Source organism: Malania oleifera, chromosome 7 (genome assembly GCF_029873635.1).
Source record: "Malania oleifera isolate guangnan ecotype guangnan chromosome 7, ASM2987363v1, whole genome shotgun sequence".
NCBI classification, from domain to species: domain Eukaryota; kingdom Viridiplantae; phylum Streptophyta; class Magnoliopsida; order Santalales; family Ximeniaceae; genus Malania; species Malania oleifera.
In genome coordinates, this window is record NC_080423.1 from 27,885,079 (window position 1) to 27,907,050 (window position 21,972).

Here is a 21,972-nt window from a genome sequence, read left to right on the forward strand (position 1 = left end):
ATGCAAGAGGAAGTCTTTTGGCCTCCTTCCCATGAAGTGATTCATCAATTGAAGTCGCTAAGGTCAAGGATTCTTGTTGAGGAGTTGATTCTGGAGGTGGCTAGGGTTTCCTTCATGGAAGAAAGGATGATGATGGCTGGGTGGGTTGGGCCTGGGTCTTTGATGATTATTTTAGAGCTGTGCCATTTGTTAGACAGCAATGGAGGCCTCTTAACACTGCCGATGGGCATTCAGATAAGCAAGCCCACAATCAGACTTTTGTTTCTAATTTAGGCTTGTGTAATGAGAAGGAACACCCTCCAGATAAGTCTCATCTGGGCCAACTTAATTAGCAGGCCCAAAATTTTATCACTATTGTTATAAATATCGTGGTTGAGTGTTAGATCGTCAATTGGAATGAAGTGCATAGTCTTTCTTTAGAAACCTGTGAGGTGGGAAGACTTGATCAACCTTCAAGCAGAAGCAAGATGCCGCTGTCACAGTGCTTTGCTTGACTTCAAATCGGGTTCATGGTGGTCAAGAGGAGAGAAGTAGCTGCTCCAAAAACAGAAGAGAGAAAGAGGTGTAATTAGAAGGATTGGTTCCTAAAAATTCAACTAGTATTCTGAAGGGCGATTTTTCTCCTGTAGAGGATCGTTAGTGGGCAGTTTGTCAGGAATGAGATAGGGGGAGTTTCCTCTAAAGAATTATAACTCTTGTGAGGATGTAATTCAGGAATTTAGTGCTGGTGTGGAGGGAAATTCAGCTGATAATGGATTAAGGCTTAGTTTGGCCCCCCTGTAGCTTTTCAAAAGGAACTTTTAGAAAAGAGCTGATGTAAAGAAACTTATATTGTTTTAAAGATGCTTGCCCCCCCCCCCCCCCCTGGGAAAAGGAGTTGTTAGAAAAAAAGCCGACTTTTAGTGTTTGGTTAAAAGGTTGTAAGGTGCCTAAAAGTATTTAAAATGACTGAAATGGATATGTACAACAACAACAACAACAACAAAACCAAGCCTTAGTCCCACTAAGTGGGGTCGGCTATATGAATCCTTTTCCGCCAATTTATGCGATCATGGACCATTTCTTTTGATAGATTCAAAGATATTAAATCCTTACTCACTATCTCCTCCCAAGTTATTTTTGGTCGACCCCTACTCCTTCTATTGCCCCCCACAGTAACTAAGTCACTCTTCCTCACAGGTGCACTATAAGGCCTACGTTGCAAGTGTCCATACCATCTGAGTCGTTCTTCCCTTATCTTATCTTCTATAGGAGCTACACCTAACTTACCACGAATATGTTCATTCCTTAATTTATCTTTGTAATATTTTAATGCATTTATAGTTTTGTAATATTTGAAAAAAAGTTAAGGACAATAATGGATAGAATAATTTGGTGGAGAAAAAGCTAGCTTTTAGCTTTTAAAAGCTTCAAATTGTAACTTTTAAAAGCTACCCAGAAAAACTACAAGCTGGCTTTTAAAAGTTGGAAAGTCATTTATCAAACACGTTAGACCCAGCTTTCACTTTTAAAATGGAGAATTGAGGCGAAAAAGGGGGGCGCAAACTCACTCTAAGTTCTGATAATTTGAGGAGTCAAAAGGTTTGCGCTCGCAGTTAGGAAGTGCAAGTGGGTTTTGAAAAGAGAAAGCATCTTGGAGAAAATTGATATTTGTTTGGTGAGAAAATAAAAAGAAAAAGATCGTAAGAGAGATTCAGAAGGTGATTTAAGCATGGCCTAAAACTTGCATGAAATTATTGAAATTTCTGTGAAAAGTTAAGGCTTTTGTATGGTTGGTTGTTCTTAATAGAGACCTTTGAAGGCACGATGTGGCTCTTCAGCTTCTTTATCGTTAAGATTCCTGCAGGGATGAAAATTCCAAGAGACCAAGTTCTGTTAATTGTGAAAATCTGAAAGGCGATGCAAGTGAGGAAAAGCAATGGAAAACGGAGTATCATGAACCCAAAAATCTTATCTAACCTATGCTACACCCCTTGATGGATTATCTAACCTATGCCACACCAAAGAAAATCCTATCCTTCTCTAACTAAGCAGCTACTCCAACTTGAAATCTTAGTTTTAATTTTGTCACTTTGTGCCTTTGATGCTGTTACGACTTGATTACATGTTGGCTCACGACCTTACAATTTAAGCTTTTAGGTTAAGTGGTGACATTACATGGTATTAAAATTCTGGTTGCCTGGAGGCCTTGGCTTCTATTCTTGTTGCATGCATTTATTTTATGCAATATTATCTCATTTCCCATAATTGGTGTTATTCATCATCTGTTTACCTCTCTGTGTGCAGTCATTGTGCATCCATGATGATGTACATTATTCAGTGATAATCAAATTACTAAAAAAAACTATTCGTTGGCTTATGTTGCTATTGACAGGAAAATTCTATTTCTTTCACTTTTATTAATAATATGTGTTATAGTTAAATTAATGAAGTGAAATACATTAGCTTTTAATATGATATTCTCCATCAATATATTAAACACATAAAACATACAATGAACTAAACAGGTTCTACTAATTTATTAGTTAAATAATAAAAATATAATAAATTTAGACCAGCAAGTTATATTGTATTACCTAAGCTTTAAAATTACAATATTATAACTGCAAATTTATCAATAAAAAAGTAAAATATCAACAAGTATCAACTACTTCAACGAGACAATGAAGGCTAAAGTTCTGTAAAGAGTTAAGGCTTTTATTTAGTTGGTTGTTCTTAATAGAGTTAACGCCAACAATCTGTTGCAGAGTGGAAGATCTTTGAAGGCACTTTCTCCTGATATGTGTTCATTATGTTTTGATAGTTCAGAAACAATTTCTCATATGTTTTTTCAATGTGATTTTGCTTCGAAGATGTGAATAAGCCTTTTGGTTTATTGGGAGTAATCTGGGCTTAAGATGGAGGATTTGTTGGTCATTTCTTTTTCTGGTTTTGGTAAAAAAGCAAAGAAGACATGCTGTTGTGATGTCAGGGTTATGGCTGGAACATAATGTGCAAATTTTTATGGGGAAACAAAGTTGAATATCTCTTTGTTATGCGACAAAATTTGTTATTTAGCATTGCTTTTTGCGCTGGCTCTGGTTGTTTTAAAGGAGTGAGATTCTCTGATATTCGATTGGATTGGCCTGCTTTGGTAGCTTGATTGTTGTTTTTCCATTTTGTTTTTTCTCTTCTATGTTTGCCGTGTTCTTTAGGAGGATACTTCATTCTCCTTTTTTGTATATCCTTGCTTAACTAATGAAATTATCTTATTTTGTTATTTAAAAAAAAAGAAAACTTCAATGAGACGAAAACTAGATGAGAGAAGAAGGCTGAAATTGAACATGTAAAATAAATATTGAATTACGACAAATTTTCAAAATAAATAATTTTTAGAGTAAAATATTGTTTTAGTCAAATTGTTAATTAATACATATCTTGTGAATATTACAAATTATAAATAATTTTGTATCATCATCATAATCTTCACCCCCACTCTTCACATAGCTGATTGAGTTTGGTTTATGAAAGGAAAAAAAAAAAAAAGAAGAGAAAATGAGAAGAAAGTATAAAAATGAAAAATAATTTTCTGTAGCAGTCCTATACTGGTTATAGCAGTCTTTTAACTGCCATAGCGGCTGTTACGTAGTGGTACTGTTCTGTAACAGCAGTTAGAGTTGTGATTTTTGTTCACGCTGATTTATTGTAACGGTATCGGGGCCTCAAAAGTCCTTTATGTAATTGCATGCGTAAGAGTTGCCGCTCTTATTTTTAAAATCATGATCCCATCATGGTCATTTCTATATTTGTTCAGTTGATCCCCATCTATTTGAGCGGATACATAAATTAAATATTTCATTTTGTCAAAAAATATAGGCCAAACTGACCACACAGCGCTACTTGTGCATGGTAGTATTGAAGCTCGATAATTGATATGCATTGTTGTCTCAGTTTAAACCTTAGTTAAAGTGCTGACATGTAGGTGCATGAAGTGGAAACATGGTTGGAGACTCACCTCCTGTTTTGTTTGCAGAATGAAATTAAAGTAGGAATGCTATGTTTGATATTGCAAGAATGGAATGGGATAACAATGGAGTGGATTGGAGAATGGAATGGAGTGGGGAGCGGAATGGAATGACCATTCACATCCGACTGTTTGGTGACAAACATAGAATCACACTAGAATGGAATGGGTATTCCCATTCCCCATTCCATTCTCATGTTTGGTATAAATAATTAATAATGAAATGGAATACTCATTCATTTTTTAAAAATACATTAAAATGTACAAATCTAATAATTTTTTTAAAAGAAATTAACTCTTTTAAAATGAATTTTAACTAAAGAAAAAGAAAAATTAATGCATTCATTTATAATGCACATGTAGATTTTTTTTAAAAAAAATAGCCAAAATAAATCCCGACAATTTCATTATATCAATATCGCAGGGTTTTAAGTGCATACTAAAATGAAAGAAATTGTATTCTATTAAGAAGTTCAATAGTTTGTCAAATAAAGCTAACATTTACATAACAAAACAAACTGAGAATGATCTTCACCCATTCTTCCTTTTCAGAATCTTACCTCACCTGCCGTGCAAAGCAAGTGCATTTCAGATTCTTCTGAGTTCCAAGTATAAATTTATATCATAATTTAAACGTTTCATAACTGCAACATATACACCCGAAAGAACAAATTATAAATATAAATGAAATAATTATAGTAATGTTAAAAAAAAAAAATAGATCTAGTAGCATATGAAATGGCAGACAAGTTGAAACTCAAGACTAAGAAAGACCCAAGACCCAAGCACATCCATTGGTTCAATAAATGCAATGAGGTTCACGTGTCTTCACTCTTCAAGATGTATGGGAAGATATTTAATTGGCAATTCATTTAGACTTCAAACAAGCAGTTAACCTCCACACAGTTCATTAATAAGGTGAGATCCAATTAAATAAAAAAAAGTGCTGAAAATCTGATCCATGACATTAAACTCAAGAATTAATTGGCAAGATGACTTTTTCTTGCGACCTTCTCCATCTCCACCACCTTCTCTATAACTACAGACTAGAGTGGTGCTTTCAGGACTTTTTGCACTAGGACAGGTGACTCTTACTTTGCAGTTGCTTCTCTTTCTCCATCACCACCACCTCCTCTTCCGTAACTGATGGTGCTTCAAGGAGAGTATACATTGGCAAAGACTGCTAGATGATCTAAACAAATCCAACCTAAACCTAGCCCTAATCTACTATGCAGCAAAAAAGAAGTCTCAAGACACAATTCATGATGAGTAACCATAGGATCTTGGATCACTATAATCTTGCCTAGATGAGTATAACCATAGGATGTTGGATCACTATAATACAACTAGCAAGCTACACTCACTATGGGGCTACAATATGTATAAAGAGGAAATAAGACAGACAGAAAATTCATGATAAGTGGGCAAAAAATAAACTGTTCAGGCCGAAAGCCTCCCATATAACATAATGATTAACCTGTTATTATCCCAGTCAACGGCCACATCAAAGTGGAGAGATAAGTTCCACATTTTTGGATGCGAAAATAAGCGTACCATCGACACTAATTTTGAAACACACTCAGACCCATAACTATAAACACTCCAAAAGGTTGTAGGAAGGCTGATGTAAGTGCACAAGCAAATACCATGCACTTCCCAGGTGAAAATACTTGACTGCTTTGCAATGCTTGATTGCAATATAATCCTGTATTAATTTAGTCCACTATGTTGAAACCACAGGTCTATGTTTCAAATATTGTTGCCTCAATTTTGTAAATCAATTTAATCCAGGGAAGAAGAATATTTAAAGTAGTACATCTGCCATTTTTTAATTGAGCAAGGAACCACATTGTTTTAGCTCCATCCAGTAAGAAAAAATCAACACACAGGTGGATACTAATAAAATGGACAACATAAGTTCATCAGATGTTCATTGGTCTTATTGGGGAGATTTAACTACGGATCTCTCTAACCCCAACCAAAACTTTTACCAAGGTTAATTTTAGAATTTTTTAAATAATGCAGAGATAGATGTTTATAAGAAATGGACGAATCAAGGGTTTATTTTTTTATTTTTTATTTTTTATTTTTTTCAAATAATCTAGCACATTGATAAGTTTTTGGCTTGTGTAGAATTTCTTGATATTTATTGTAATACATATTTAGTTTTTGGGTTTGGTTTTGCTATGAATTGGTTAGGTGTTATTTGAATATTGGATTTTTTTTCATTTTTTTAAGTTATATTTTCTTATGTTCTTATATTCTAAAGCTTCTAAATCTGTCTGTCTGTTTTTAAAAAGTTCGTTAACTTGCTCTTTCTCTGCTTTGAGCTCAATCATGAAGACAGTCTTATATTATAATCAGCCATAATCTACAACACAGCAATAAAGAAATCTCAAGACACAATTCATGATGAGCTTTATACATGTAAAAGATAAGCCAAAAATGCAATAAGAAAAAGCTAATCCACCCTATTCTATACCCTACCAAGGTTTGCAGATTCACAGCTTTGCAAATCACAAACCAGTTTCCTAGAATCACAATGAAAATATTCTATCAAAATTTACTTTCCTTTTCTTTGACTGGGAAGATCAACAGAGTCAAATGAAGTTAAAAGAAAAAAATGCATAGAAAACAAATTATGTTAACTATCAAAAGAAAAACATGTTGGCTAATGACATAATATTACATACCTCTCATAACACTGAATTGGTGCAGGCTCCTGTTCAAGGAATGCGACAAACTATTCAAATGACACAAACACAAAAAAAGTTTGAATCAAACATCACTACCACGGCTAGGCTTTAGCGGTTGATATAGATCAAGATTCAAACTGAAAAATTTTGATATCTACAAACCAAGATCGAAGAACAAGAGACTGACCCTAGCTTTGATTTTGGGTAACACTGCTTGATCCAATGGCTAGATCTGATTTGGTGTTCTCTTGTTCCTTCCTCAATTGCTGTTTCGATTTGTGAAAGACTCCATTGATTTACAGCAGGAGAGAGCCGAAAGAGTCGAGGAGACAAGTCGAGAAGTCAGGGGAGAGTCGAGCGAGTTGATAAGTGGGAGAGTTGGGACTGATTCCCACTTTGGGGTGAATGGTCATTCCTCCGACATTTGGAAGGAATCCTTATTACCACTACAAGTTGGAACGGGCATTCTAGGGGAATGGACATTCTTACTTCTATAAGCCTTTCCAAACATGGGAATGGAATATAAATGCTGGAATACACATTCCATTCCATTCCAGCGTACCAAACAAAGCGGATAGGAACTGAGGAAGGAATCAAGGTAGGAAAGGAATTACTTTTGGAATGTAATTACTGTGTTTGGTTAGTAATATGAAATGATTGTAGGAATCCAATTTTAATTTCTTTTCAACATTTGGTGTTCTTCAATGGCTTCTATAATGGAATGAAAAATAAACCATTTTTTTGTAGAAATCTCGAATGCATAATTATTAATTTTGTATTATTATTTTTTATTTTATAATAGTAATTTTTATTCGCGTTAATATATATGTATATATATATTTAATATTGTTTTTTGTTTTTTATACTAATTATTATTCGTAAAATAATTATTTTAACCTTATTATTATTGTTATTTTTGTTCTTATTATTTTTATAATAACAAATGTTATTGCCATTGTAATTATTATTAGTTGTTATTATTGTTTTATATATTTTTATAATAATTATTTTCCATAAATAATAAAAAATATTATTATTTTTTGCAATTTTTTATTATTGTTCCTATTTTTATTATTATTTTAATATTCAATATTATTAATTCTTATTATTTTTATTGTAATTATTATTAGTTGCTATTGTTTTTATAATAATAATAAAAATTATTAGTATTATTTGTTTGATTATTAGTTTTTTATTATTTTCATAGTAGTGATTATTATTAGTGTAATTATTATTTTTATTCTTGTTATTATTATTTTTATTATTTTATAATAGTTATTCTCCTTAAAATAGTAATTATTGTTATTTTACCCCTTTTATTATATGGTTCTTGTTGTTATTATTATTTTACAATATTAAATATTATTTTTATTCTAATTATTGTTAGTTGTATTATATTTTTTTTTATAATAATAATAATTATTTTAAGGATAATAATTATTATTTTAATCTATTTTTTATTATTGCTATTGTTGTTGTTGTTATTATTATTTTTATAATAATAAATATTACATTTATTGTAATTATTATTAGTTTGTATTATTTTTATTAGAGTATTAATAATAATTAGTATTATTAGCATTTGTTGTTGTTTTTAGAATTTTTTTTTAATTATAAAAACAGTTTGATTCCATGGAATGAAGATTGATTCCAGCCCATTTGGTCTAAATCTCGACTCCCCTATTTGCAGATATCGTATTCCAGCTGGAATACGATTCCATCCTTAATTCCGCAAACCAAGCACAGAAATGCAATTTCATTCTTGAAACTTGATTCCATTTTGGACTTGATTCTGCAAACCAAATTGGGGGGGGGGGGGAGTCAGAGTTTTGGGCCACCTAGAAAGCATTTGAACTATGCAATATGCTGGAAACAATATGGTGAAAATCACTGAGAAAAACATGCTTTTATAATCAAGTTTATAATTAGAAAACAAGTGTTCAATTTTTTGTGAGGAATGTGTATTTTTAAAATTTAATTAATATTTAAGCTAGTTGGTAATTAAGTAATAGACGGCCTTTTAAATTTTCGTATTGTATAAATTTGGATTGGGCTGGTGGACCAAACCTCATTAGGACATCCACTTGGGTTGTGGATCTTCCTGCATTGTCCTACATTGTATAGTATTATGATAGCCCTTCTCATTGATTAATTTGGATGAGAATGGTCTTTATTGTAATCCTTGTATGTGTTTTGGAAAATCGCTCATATGTAACTAGGGTTTCAATGTCTTTAAATAAGAGCGATGGGGGCCTTAGAAAGTGGGCAGTATTGTCCTAGAAAGCATCTTACATTCTCACTTGTCCCTGAGTCTTTCTCCCAGCTTTTGTTATTCTATCTCTTTTATCTCTTGAGTCAAGACAACAGTGCTTAAGGTCTTGCAGTGTGGAAACATGAAGGAAGACTCTAGTGGCCCTCTTAGCACCATTAGAGATCATTGGAACTGAGCACAAGGGCTGTGAGAAATCTAAAAGGTAGAAGGAGATCAATCAGGATCTTTGAGACTGCTTTTTGGGCATTTACTTTGATAATGCCTACGGTAACTTAGGCATTATCAAAGTGGATGATCACTGTTTGCAAACAAAAATTGTTCAATTTTGCTGCCAAATATTTCAATTCTTCATCTAATTGATCAATCACAAAGGATTTCTGGTCATGATTCTTAATTTATGAAGAGAATCACCTCTAGGAGTGAAGGGGAATGATTTTCTATCAATGCTCACCCTCCAAGCCTTACACACCCTTTCTCCAATTGCTCACCCTTTTTATATGAAATTCTGAATAATAATAATAATAATAATGATAAGTATTATTTTTATGTTTACCAATGTTAAGATTGATATGGAAGGTTGCAGAATCTATCTGAAATATCTCTGTGCATCCTCGTGCACAACTCCATGTATGTGACAATATCTTTAGGCAGACAAGTTTGTTTACAGGTCTGCAGGCACTTGTGCCACCCTCCTCTCCCCCACTTCCTTGATTTTTGATGGGGGTTGAAGGCAGGCAATTGAGGCCCATGGAGAGGGAGGAGTTGAGATATATTTATTTGCTTTAATTTTATTTACGGTTTGTTATCTCAAACGATTTGACTAATTTCCTGCAGTTAATAGGAATGTTCAATTTTTCGGCCTTCAGTCCCAACAAAAAGTGGCTGCATCCTATGTTGTTATCATTGGTCTTGGGGGTGTTGGGAGTCATGCTGCATCTATGCTTTTGAGATCAGGAGTTGGCAAGATCCTCCTTGTGGATTTTGATCAGGTATCTTCTTTAAACTATTTTATTATTTTTTAGAGCTTTTTGTTAGCATCCAGATTTTTTCTGTACGAAATTTGCATTGTCTGTTTAGTGTCGCTTCATTGATTTAAACAACATGGTTGGAGTCTTATTCCACCCTTCTGGGTTTGCTTTTCGTTGGCCAATTCACAACCTTTTGTTTTCTTTCCCTTTATTCATTATGTCAAATTATTCTCATGTCATTCTTGTCTTTGCGCTGGAGTTTTCTTTCTTGTGTTTGTGATCTCTTCTTTTCTTTCCTGTGTTATGGGTGATCTCTGATAAAGTCAGCATTTCCTTTGCTATAGTAAATTGGGCAAGTAGAGCTGTAGAGGAAGGGTATCATAAGCCATTTCCTGTATTTCTGAGGTCCATTTAGTGAATTCTGGATCCCACTTTAATAAAACTCTGCACTCAATATAATTAGTACAGACTGTGACTTGCATCTCTGTCCTCAATTCATTAGGTGGAGTGAGTCTTCAGTTTGTTTCTTTGTTTCGTTGACATTCTTCACAGTATCTGTACTCAAGTTATGCATCCAGGAGCAGTTGGAGTTCTTGTGGTACTTGTATAAAAGATTTTGTTGTTTGGGCTGATAATACAATTTCTTGAATTTCAGCTTGAGAAATTTAAATGAATCCAAAACATTGGATTATCTTCTTGAACTTTCACATATATTTTCACTTTCTTCACCTGTTGTAAAAGGTGAAGAATCCTTTAAAATTTAAAGTAATGTCATCTCTTCAAAATCTTTGTTTGAACATTTGATGGCAAATGATAATTCAATGACTTTATAAATGGAAGTTTCACTCAGGTTCCATTTGGTTTGCTTGTCAGAAATTTTCCCCTGGAATGACCTTCTTTGGGAATCCCATCCTGGGAATGGAATGCCTGCTTCATGGGATTATACTTGTTTGGTTTGGATTGTATGGATGCTTGTGTTGACCTTTGGTTCAACAAGGGAACATAGCAGGCATTTAAAAAAGATTATCATTATTGACCTGTGTAAGGAGAGGCCTTTTGATGAGGAGGAGGTTAGGGTAGATTGTTTAGTCTGGGGAGAGGGATAAGGCTCCTGGGCCAGATGAGTATAATATAGATTTTTTTTTTCCAAGGAGTGTTGGGATGTGCGGGGGAGGATCTAATGAAAATTTAAAAAAAAAATAAAAAAATATATTTTATATCTGAATTTCATGGCAATGGAAAATTCAAGAAGAAGGTTAACTCTACCTTTATTGACTTATTGCCTTAGAAAGGTAGGTCAACTAAGTTATCGGAGTCTCAGCCTATTAGTTTGGCATCTAGTTTGTTCAAAATCATTGCTAAAGTGCTTGCTGATAGGTTTGAATCTGTCAACGTACTATTTCTCTTGCTCAAAGTACTTTTTTGGGGAGGGAGGCAGATGTGGATACTATCTGATTGCAAATGAGGTGGTGGAGGGTGTTTGTTACAGAAAGAACAAAGTTGTGGTGTTTAAATTGGACTTTGAGGTGGTCTATAGTAGAGTTAGTTGGGAGTTCTTGGATAGGGTTCTTAGGAGGAAGAATTTGGAGTTAGGTGGAGGAATTAGATGAGGGGGTGTTTATCTGTGCTTATTTTTGTGTGATTTTTAATGAGCAGCCAAAAGGTTGGTTTAGCTCATGAAGGGTTAGGCAAGGGATCTTTTATTCCCTTCTCTGAGTAGATTAATAGATAGGGCAGTGGGTATTTTTGGGGGGTGGGGGGAATTGTGAGGAATATTAAGGTTGGTAAGGAGGAGATTGTGGCGTCTCATTTGCAGTTTGCTGATGACACCATTATTTACTTGGATGATTATGTTGACTCTTTTGTTAACATTCTCATTATATTGCAGATCTTTGAGAAAGTGTCTTGTCTTTTAATTTATTGTAAAGTTTTTGATGGATGAGGGAAGAAAAGAAAAAGAAGAAGAAAGCAGGGGAAAAGAATGAGGTGTCAGTGTCTAGAGACTTACATACAGCTCCAGGTCTGCCCTCTTATATATTAATAATGAAGTCTTACTGACAAAAATACCCCCACTCAGACTACCTAATTGCTGAAATAACCTGTTGTCTTCTAACACTCCCCCTCAAGCTGGAGGTGTATAAATATGACCCAACCCCAACTTGTTACAACCATTCGACGAGGCAGGCTTAAATAAATGCTTTGGGAAAACATCACTAACTGATCTACAGATTTTGCAAAAGGAGTCCTTGCAACCTTCTTCAACACAACATCCCTCACAAAACGATAGTCAACTTCAATGTGCTCTGTCCTCTCATGAAATGCTGGATTGCTAGCAATATAAATGGCAGATTGATTATCACAAAACATATCATTGGCTTCATTACCAAAAACCCCATCTCCGACACACGATATTTTAGCCAGATAAGCTCACTCACAGTATGAGCCATAGCTCGGTATTCTGCTTTTGCACTAGATCTTGCTACAATAGTTTGTTTCTTGCTACTTCAGGTAACAAGATTACCTCCCGCGAATGTACAACATCCAGCAGTGGACCTTCGGTCATCAATAAAGCTAGCCCAATCTGCATCAGAGTATCCCATGATCTCACTATTTTTATTACATTTGTTTGTGGGGAAACCTTTAAGATACTGCGAAATCCTACAAACAGCATCCCAATGTGGTTATTTGGGATTTTCCATAAATCAATTCACCACCCCTACTGCAAAAGGTATATCATGTCTAGTGACAGTCAAGTAGATCAACTTGCCAAGTAGTTGCCTTTATTGACACTTGTCTTCGAATTTTGGTCCAACATCTCTAGCCAACTTCATGTTAGGATCCTTAGGAGTATCAATTGGTTTAGCTCCTAACAAACTAGTCTCACTTAGCAAGTCCAAAGTATATTTTTGCTAAGATAGACTCAACGCTTTCCTACAATTGTACAATCTCAATACCAAAAAAGTAACCTAGAGCACCCAAGTCCTTGATTTGAAATTTAGCTTGAAGCCACTACTTAAATTTGCAATCATGCTCTAGTCGCTGCTAGTGATGATGATATCATCAACATAAACTGCTAGAAGTACCAGACTTGCCTCTATTTTGCGGACAAAGACTAAATGATCATAATAGCATTAGATGAGATCAAATGTTGAGACCACTACACTAAATTTGTCAAACTAGACTCAAAGAGACTACTTAAGACTTTAACCTACATGCTTTACCATCCTCCCCCTGAGCAACATACCTAAGAGGTTGCTCCATGTATACCCCTTCTTGCAAATCTCCATATAAAATAACATTCTTCACATCCAACTGGTATAAGGGCCAAACAAAAATAATTGCCAACGAGATCAACACACGAACATAATTTAGTCAAGCAATAGGAGAGATGGTCTTGAAATATTCAGTACCATATGTTTGGTCGTACCCCTTTGCAGCCAATTGATTCTTAAGACGTTTAATGGAGATGTCAAGAAGATTTTTAATAGTGTAGACTCGACGACAACTTACCAACTGCTTGCTGAGAGGAAAATCTACCAAGTCCCATGTCCCTTGAGTGGTCAAAGCATCCATTTTTACATCCATTGCATGCTTCCACCTAGAGACGGCAAGCGCTTCAACACGCGAGGAAGGAATAGAAACGGAGGAAATAGACAAGGCAAAAGAATGCATAGGACTAGGAAGATGAATAATTGAAACATAATGAGCAATATGATAAGTAGCTAAGGACCATGTACATGTTTGGGTACCTTTCTGGTGAGCAATGAGCAAATCCAAGTCACACTGGGATGCATCTCCAAAACTAAAAGTTGAAACAATTGTGGGCAAAAGAGGCAGCTGCATGGTGCTAGAGATATCTATGCTTGGTTTTTTTCATTCATAAACCCTAAATTGTTATCTTTGTTTGTATTTGATGGATGTGGAAGAGGAGCATGAGATTTTTGGAGAGGGATAACCAAAGGAACCGGAGGATCAGGACATTGGGGGGAATCAAAAAACGTTGGTGGATTTAAAGTAGATTCATCCAAGGAGGACCCTGCATCAGAGAAATAAGGCATCCCTTAAAAAAAGGCAACATTTGCACCAACATGTTTCCTGCAAATGTGGGGATCATAACATCTATAACCCTTTTGAGTTCTTGAGTACCTAACAAGAACACATTTAACAACACGAGGAGAGAACTTGTGTTGTCCAGTATGTGGAACATTAATAAAACATGTGCAACCAAAGACAGGCCTCTATAGAGAATATGGATGTTTTTGGATACATGATGGAGAAGGGTATTTGTCCCTCCAGAACATTGGAGGGCATCCTATTGGGTAAATAACAAGTTGTAAAAACAACAGTCCAAAAAGTTTTAGAAACATGCTTATGAAGGAGGAAAGACCGTGCTATGTCGAGTAAATGTGTATTTTTTCTTTCAGCTACTCCATTCTGTTGAGGGGTATGTATACATGATGTTTGATGAATAACCCATTTGGCCAAGCAAAAGGATTGAAGCTCATTTTGAACAAATTCAAGTGCATTATCAGATTGAAAAATTTAAATATCGATGCCAAGCTGAGTTTTTATTTCTTGGTAGAATTGAGTATATATTTTAAAAATTTCAGACCTATCGTTTAGCAAAAAAAATCCAGGTCATACGCAAAAAATAATCCACAAAGGACACAAAATATTGATGGCCAGTCAAATTCTTGAGTTTACACGAACCCCAAATATCTGAATGAATAAGAGAAAACAATGAGTTTTGATCCAAGTGGTCCTTTGTCATCTTGGGATTCTACTTTTGTAGATTGTTAAACGATAGGGAGATGGTAAAGCTATCCTCTTTGCTAATCTTATTAACTGTTGTTTTTCATTAGTGAAGGATAGGTGGTCTTGATCTTTGGATCCTTGGGGGGTTTACACTTGCAAATATTTTTGTGATTTTTTGAATAGGTATAATTTATCATTTCCTCTCTACAGTTCCATTTTGAAGGCCAAAGTCCCCTTTAAAATAAAGGCTTTTATCTGATTGGTTGTGCTTGATAGAATTGATACCAATAACTTGCTGCATTTTGGGAGATCTTTGAAGGCTATATCTCCGGACATCTTTGTTCTTTATTTTAATTGTTCAAAATCTTCATCGTATTTATTCATTCATTGTGACTATGCTTGGAGGGTTTGGAATAAGTTATTTGGTATTTTAGGCTAATGTTGGGTGAGTTCTAAGATAGTGTTGGATTTTTGGGTAGTGTCTTTTGCTGGCTTTGGAAGGAAAAATGAAAGGGCAGCGCTTTGGAAGTGTGCCTTTTTTATTTTTTATTTTTTATTTTTTATTTTTTGCAGTCTTTTGGGGGTTGTGGATGGAGCGTAATGCAGGCATTTTCTACGGAAGAAGTTTCAGTTGCTGGTCTGGGGAAAGATACATTATTTGGCTTTTCTTTGGTTGTGTGGGACAAGGGAATTTTATGGGGATGACCTTTTCTGATATTCAGCATGATTGTCGTTATGTGTTGGAGTGTTAGTTTGTGCTGGTTTTTCTGTCTCTTGTTTTTTAGACTTTAGGCTGTTTCTTTGTGTTTCTTATCTGGATTTTTTAGACTATGTTAAGGAGATGTCTTATTCTCCTAGCTGTATATTCTTATTCTATTGATGAAAATTTTGTTTTATTATCAAAAGAAAAAGTGAAAACAATGAGTTTCTATGAGACTCAATTCTAAAGCAGAAAAGATGTTCGAACATGCTTTTTCAATTGACATGCAGTAAACACCCAAAACGAAAAACATGCTTGAACATGGGAAAAACTTCTTGTAGTTTATGAAGGATGGATGACCCAAACGAGCATGCCACTGAACAAGAGAAACACTAGGAGAAATTGATGAAGTGGTATGACGAGCTAGATCAAGCACCCTCACAATCGAAATAGTACAAGCAGTATTTCTCAAGCCCTCCACCAATCCTCTTCTTTGTCTAAAGATTTTGAATAACACAATAAGAAGGGAAGGTCACAAAACAATGAGATTTTTTTTTGTTGTTTCAAGGGAAACCTAGGCACATATAGGACTGGGGAAAGAGACATAGAAGGCAATGAGAGAATATTGCCACAACCGGAAATCGGTGTCACTGAACCATCAGCAAGAGTAACTTTAGAGTGTAAAGTAATGGGTTTCAAGGGCTTAAATAAGTTAGGACTTCCTATCATAAGGAAGAGGCACTAGAATCAATAACTCAGGGTGAAGAGGATGAAGTGGAAAGAAGCCCAGTTTTACTTGAATGGGCCACAATAGCATTAGATGTAGAAGAATGAGTTTGGAGTCGTTGAACAATGTGGACAGGATTGTTATACTCTTCTCGGAACACAGTAGATGATGTACCCAACACCGCAATCGAGTGGTTAAATGCACTTGGAACTTTCCATAATTGAGTCACTCTCAGCAACAAACTTGTTAGCCCAAGTTAGTTTCCTGTGGAGATCCCAATAATGATCAAGAATATGGTTTTGTTTGTCACAATGTGTGCAAATACGAGAATTGCCACTACGGGCTCCTTGGCACCTCTACCTTCCAAACCCCATCCTTGTCCTTCAACACTTCCCTTACTATGGTTGGACGCTGTACTAAATATGGATGAACTATTGCGGAAAGAAGCTTGAGGAGAAGATTGAGAGCCATCTTTGGTGATCCGCTGGATTCTAGTGGATGCTTCATTCATGGTAGGCATGGATTCACCAGGAAGAATCTGACTGCGGATCGGTTGAAGCTCAGAACTGAACCTACTCAAAAACTTGGCATCCAAAAATTCTGCCTTTTGCCTCTTCATCATCTCTACGTTGGAACTAGTTGGTTGATAAATGTTTAGTTCCTCCCACACCCTTCAAAGTTCTATAATACTCACTAATGGACCTACCTTCTTGGCCATATTTGAAAAACCTCTCAAATAGGTAAAAAAAGTTTCATTTCTATCGTGAGAGAAGCTTTCACAAAGATCTTCTTATACAGCCTTGACTGTTCTATGAAACATCGTGTTTGTAACAATTCATGGTTCCATGCTATTCCACAAGCACACAAGCAATGCATCATTCTGGAGACTTACGTACAGCTCCAGGTCTGCCCTATTATATATTAATAATAATAAAAATATAACGGACAAAAATACCGCCACTTGCACAGCCTAATTTCTGAAATAACCTATTTTCGTCTAACAAAATTAATTTGGTAAGAATATTGTTGGGCTATTTAACCTTTGTCTTGAGAGGGTTTTGGAGCTGTGCTCTCTAGCTGGCTGTAGTGTTTTAGAATGGCTTGTGACATATTCAGAAGTCCCTTTAGGAGCTAAGGTAAACCTCGTTCCTTAGCCTTTTGAGATTTGGGTGTGAATAAGGTAGGTAAGTGGTTGGATGGTTGGAAGGAGCTTTGTTTGGTTTAGCTAGTAGAACAACTCTCATACAAGCCAGCCTTTCTACCATTCCTCTGTATTTTTTTTTTTTTGTATATCTCTTTTTAGGATTTTAGGCGGTGTAGTTCAAAAGCTTGAGAGGGTTATGAGGGATTTTCTTTGGTCAGGTGTAGCTTGTGGGGAGTGGAAAGATCATTTGGTTAAGTGAAAAGTGGTGTACAGGTCAAAGGAAGGAGGGTTAGATCTTGGTAATATGATGTCTGAAAACATTCTTCCTATTGGCTAAGTGGTTGTAGCAGTTCCCTTGGAGGTCGATTCTCTTTAGCACAAAGTAATAAAAACAAAAGAAAATTGCATACAAGGTAATGGGTGGGGTGCTACTTTGGGTTTAAGAATTTATTTGGAGAGTCCTTGGAGGTACATTTAGTATGCTTATCCTTCTTTTCTTCCTTAAACAATGTTTTGATTGGGCAGAGGTAAGCGTATTAGGTTTTAGGAAGATGTTTGGGTGGAAGGGAATGCATTATCCTGTTCTTTTGCTCATTTTGTTGACCCTCTTCTCACCACAACGGTGTCATTTCTTATTTTCTTATTCTTGAGAAGATTTCCTTTTGTTTGGACTTTCATTTTAGAAGGGATTAAAATGATATAGAAGTGGAGGAGCTGTCTTCTTTGCTTGTGGTACTGGAGGTTCCAAAATCTTCAGTAGGAGTGATGGTAAGACTTTGGTCTTTGGACTCAAAGGGGGATTACTTGTCTAAATATTTTTCCTCTCATCATGTTAAAGCTGATGTGGTTATTGGGGGTACTTGGGAGCCTAAGGGTCCTTCTAAGATAAAAGTGTTTATATGGTTGGCAGCACTTGATAGAGTCAACACTAACAATCTGCTGCAGAGTAGAAGGCCTTCTAAAGCTTTGTCTCTCAATATGTCTCATGTGTGGTAATAGTTCTACTACGGGAAACTAGGATTAGGTTAGCATCCTGGAACATAGGGACACTTATGGGAAAACGCATGGAGTTAGTTGTACAATGATAAGAAGAAAAATTAGTGTAATTTGCCTTCAATAGACTAAGTGGGTAGGGGATAAAGCTAGAGAAATCGGAAAATCAGGATTTATAATTTGGTACACTGGAAAAGAAAAACATAAAAATGTGGTGGGAATCATTGTAGACAAATGCCTCAAAGATAATGTGGTAGATGCTAAAATAATAAGGATAGGATCATAAAAATCAAGATAGCTATAGGCCAAGAGATAATAAATGTCATTAGTGCGTATGCTCCCCAACCAAGCTTAAAAGAAAACTATAAAAGAGAATTTTGGGGAAGATATGGATAATATTATACAAGGGATACCAGTGCCTGAAATAGGAGCTGATTTGAATGGCCACATAGGAAAGGACAACAAAGAATATGAGAGGAATGGGTTTCTTTTCCCTTTATGTTCTTGTTGAAGTGAAAGGGAGGGATCAATGGTGGGTTTCCTTGGCTTATGGTCCTCCTAGAACAACTCTTGGGAGTGCTTTTTTGGATGAGCTTTATTACGTTTTTTGGGTTTTGCTCCCCTAGGTGGGTATTGGATGGTGATTTTAATGTGGCGAGTTTCTTGGGGAGAAGAAGAGTGGGGGGGGGAGGCAGAGTTACTGCTATGTATGCAGCACTTTGACCTGCTTAGCAGGGAGTGGTTTTTGTCTTTATTTGTGTGGTAGTGTTCCAGGTGTCTTCTCTCTACAGAATGGGTACGCTGTATATGTAGGAAAGGAAGAAGTAATAATGTTGAGAGTCCATTTGGGTAGAGGCTGTTGTATTCGATGATGATAATGGGCGATGGAGTTGATCTTTGGGAGGCTACTAGGAAACATGCAAATTTGTGGAATTTTTTGATGGGTATTTTAATTGGAAAGATGGTGGCGGCAGAGGATTATATTGATTGCGACTTTTTGAAGCTTAATATCATTATTTTTTAATAGAAAAATAATCTCATTAACAGAAAAGAGGGAAAATAAAAGAATGGTGGATAAGCTATGCTCCCCAATCCCTCTGAAGATTAGACGCGAACTCCCCGAAAGAAACCCAAAGAAAGAGTCCAAAAGGATGTAAAGAAAATAATTCTATCCCATAATAGATGTATTTTCCCATTAAAAATCCGTACATTTCTTTCACTGCACAAGGTCCAGGAAAGGGCAAAAAGCAGTGCATCTCCATAAGACTACCCGTCTTCTACTCCTCCTAAAGCCTCTGTCGGTGGCAGGCCAAAAGGTGCTTAGCTGCCTGACAATGGAGAAACAAGTGGATGCTAGTTTCACTCGCCTCCTAGCACATAATATAGATCATATTTGTCAAATTGGGATTTGAATCATGAATTGACAGCCTAATTTCATGAATCGTGAATTGATAATTGAATCGTAAGATTTGATAACAACTTTGATAATTGGTTCCAAATGACATGCATATGTTTACAACAAACAAAGTAGTAATATATATTGGAATTTCAACAAATATGGATTGATATGCTAAAGTCTTAAAATAGTCAAAACTAAAGCACTAGGTTGAAAGTTTAAGATACATTAAAGAAATAAGATAAGGATTTAAGAAAAACTATGGAAAAAAAAATAGACTTTATTATTTATGATGCAAGTGTAACATGTTATGACAGTAAAAAAGGTCATTGGTTTTTTTATTTTTTTATTTTATCTAAACATAAGGGCAGGAGTTTAGAAAAATTAATAAAAAATAAAATTGTATGGTTTTTAAGGGAATGAATCAACAAAAAATAATAAAAATTTAAACTTTATAGTGCTTCGTAAAAATATCATTTTTAATGTGTCGGCTTTCTGTAATAAAGCAAACAAGAAGAAAAATTTAATAAAGACAAACAAAACTGATAAAAAATTTAAAACTAAACACACACACGCACACACAAATACGAACCTTTAAATCTAGAGAAGGCATCCAGGAGTTCACCCACTGGTCGACCAGCTTTCTTCTCAATGGCAGAAGGGTACATTGGTTTTCTTTTGCAGACTCAGGTTTTCTTCTCAATGGCAGTCTTGCAGAAAATAGAGGTGCAGAATGAGAAGGTCATGACTATTTTCTTGTCTAAGAAACTCACATAAACAACAAATGGAATGTCATCGTGCAAAAAAAAGTTTAGAAGGCTTTTGGGTGCGTTTGGAAGCAGTTGTATCCCACTGGATTGGGGACAAACTGAATTGATTCATATGATTGGATTCTGATTCACTCCATTCTGTGACTCAATTCAAATCGATTTGAATTTTAGAGCCAAAGTCCATATAAAGCTGTTGATCTTGAGAGGAACATTAGCCTTTGAAATAAAGTAGTTCAAGGGAAAATAAAAAGGGTTTGAGGTTTTCAACAACTAAGAAAACATTTTTTTGGGAAAAGAACCAGCAGAATCCCCAATCTAACTACTTGAATTTTCCCCATTCAAGGAAAAAAAGACTAGCACTCTCAACAATGGCCAGCTCATTCAGATTTTTGAAAAAATGTAAGTCCCAAGAGAGAGCCCCCCCTCCCAAGAATAAAAAGTACTGATTGAGGCATTATGCATGGAATAAGGTTTGAAAACTCAAAGGATTCCAAAGAAACCTCACCCACTCAATTGTTCCCTGAAAACCAAATAAGATTCCTGTTCCTACTCAACCTAGTAAGAGGATTGAAAAATTGAGCAACCTATTTAATAAACTTTCATGGGCTTCCCTAAGAAGCATTGCATCACCTTTAGTATCCCAGCCATTCTGATGCAAATCATACTTGCATTTAATATCTGGCATAAGGAATCCACAACTGAGGGAACCTCCACAACTATTTCTAGCCAGAGAAATGGTTTTAAACACCAAATTCTTGAAGCCCAAACCCTCGCTTCAGACTTAGATCTTCTAACCTTGTCTCAATTAACAAGATGATCTCTCTTCTTCTCCTCGATACCTAGCCACAAAAGGATCACTTATAAGGCTCTCCAAAACAGCAACCACCCTCGTTGGAACTCTAAAAGGGAGAGAAAATAAATAGGGATATTATGAAGAGCCACATTGATGAGTGTAATGCAGCCCCTTAAGGACAAAAATGGCTACCCACTCTCTAGATCCCAAAATATGGAATAATTGGGATTTTCACCCAGAGTAAGACCCCAATAAGTCAGAGGCTAGTCCAAAATAGTGTAATCAATTGAGGCAGCGAAAAACCTTAAGACTCAATCCCCAGCGCCCGTAGTAATACCTGCTACCCTAGTCTTAGATATGTTGATCTTTAGTTTTGAAATTTTCTCGAAAATTTAATGAGGTTAACCTTCTGAAGTTTCATGACACTATCCTTGAGAAGAAGGGTATCATGATGGGATACTACAACCGCCTCCTTGTCAACCTTGAGACCCCGAACCATATCAAGGCCTTGGGTGTGGGGCTAGGCATACAACTCAACAAATCAACTACTAGAGTGAAAAGAAAAGGGAAAGAGCATCCCTTTGTCTTAACCCTCGTGAGGCCTTAAACCACTATGATGATTGACTATTCACTATTATAGACATAGTCACTGAGGATAAGCATCCTTTAGAAGCTTATATCTGTCAAATATTTTGTGAATGGCCGAATGAATTGGCCTTGAGTTCTGTATATTATATATAGACTTTACAAGAATG

At 35.6% G+C, this 21,972-nt stretch overlaps 1 protein-coding gene across 3 annotated transcripts in view; it reads left to right on the plus strand.

Annotated features, from left to right (window-relative positions):
* Positions 1-21,972, plus strand: part of LOC131160513 (tRNA threonylcarbamoyladenosine dehydratase) — a 121,653-nt gene that overhangs the window by 14,796 nt on the left and 84,885 nt on the right. For 2 of the 3 annotated variants that reach the window (XM_058116282.1, XM_058116281.1), the window contains exon 4: positions 9,813-9,960. In XM_058116282.1, the coding sequence (XP_057972265.1) occupies positions 9,813-9,960 (148 nt within the window). Of the gene's footprint in view, positions 1-9,805; positions 9,961-21,972 lie in introns of all 3 variants that reach the window. The other variant, XM_058116283.1, reaches the window with a different exon arrangement.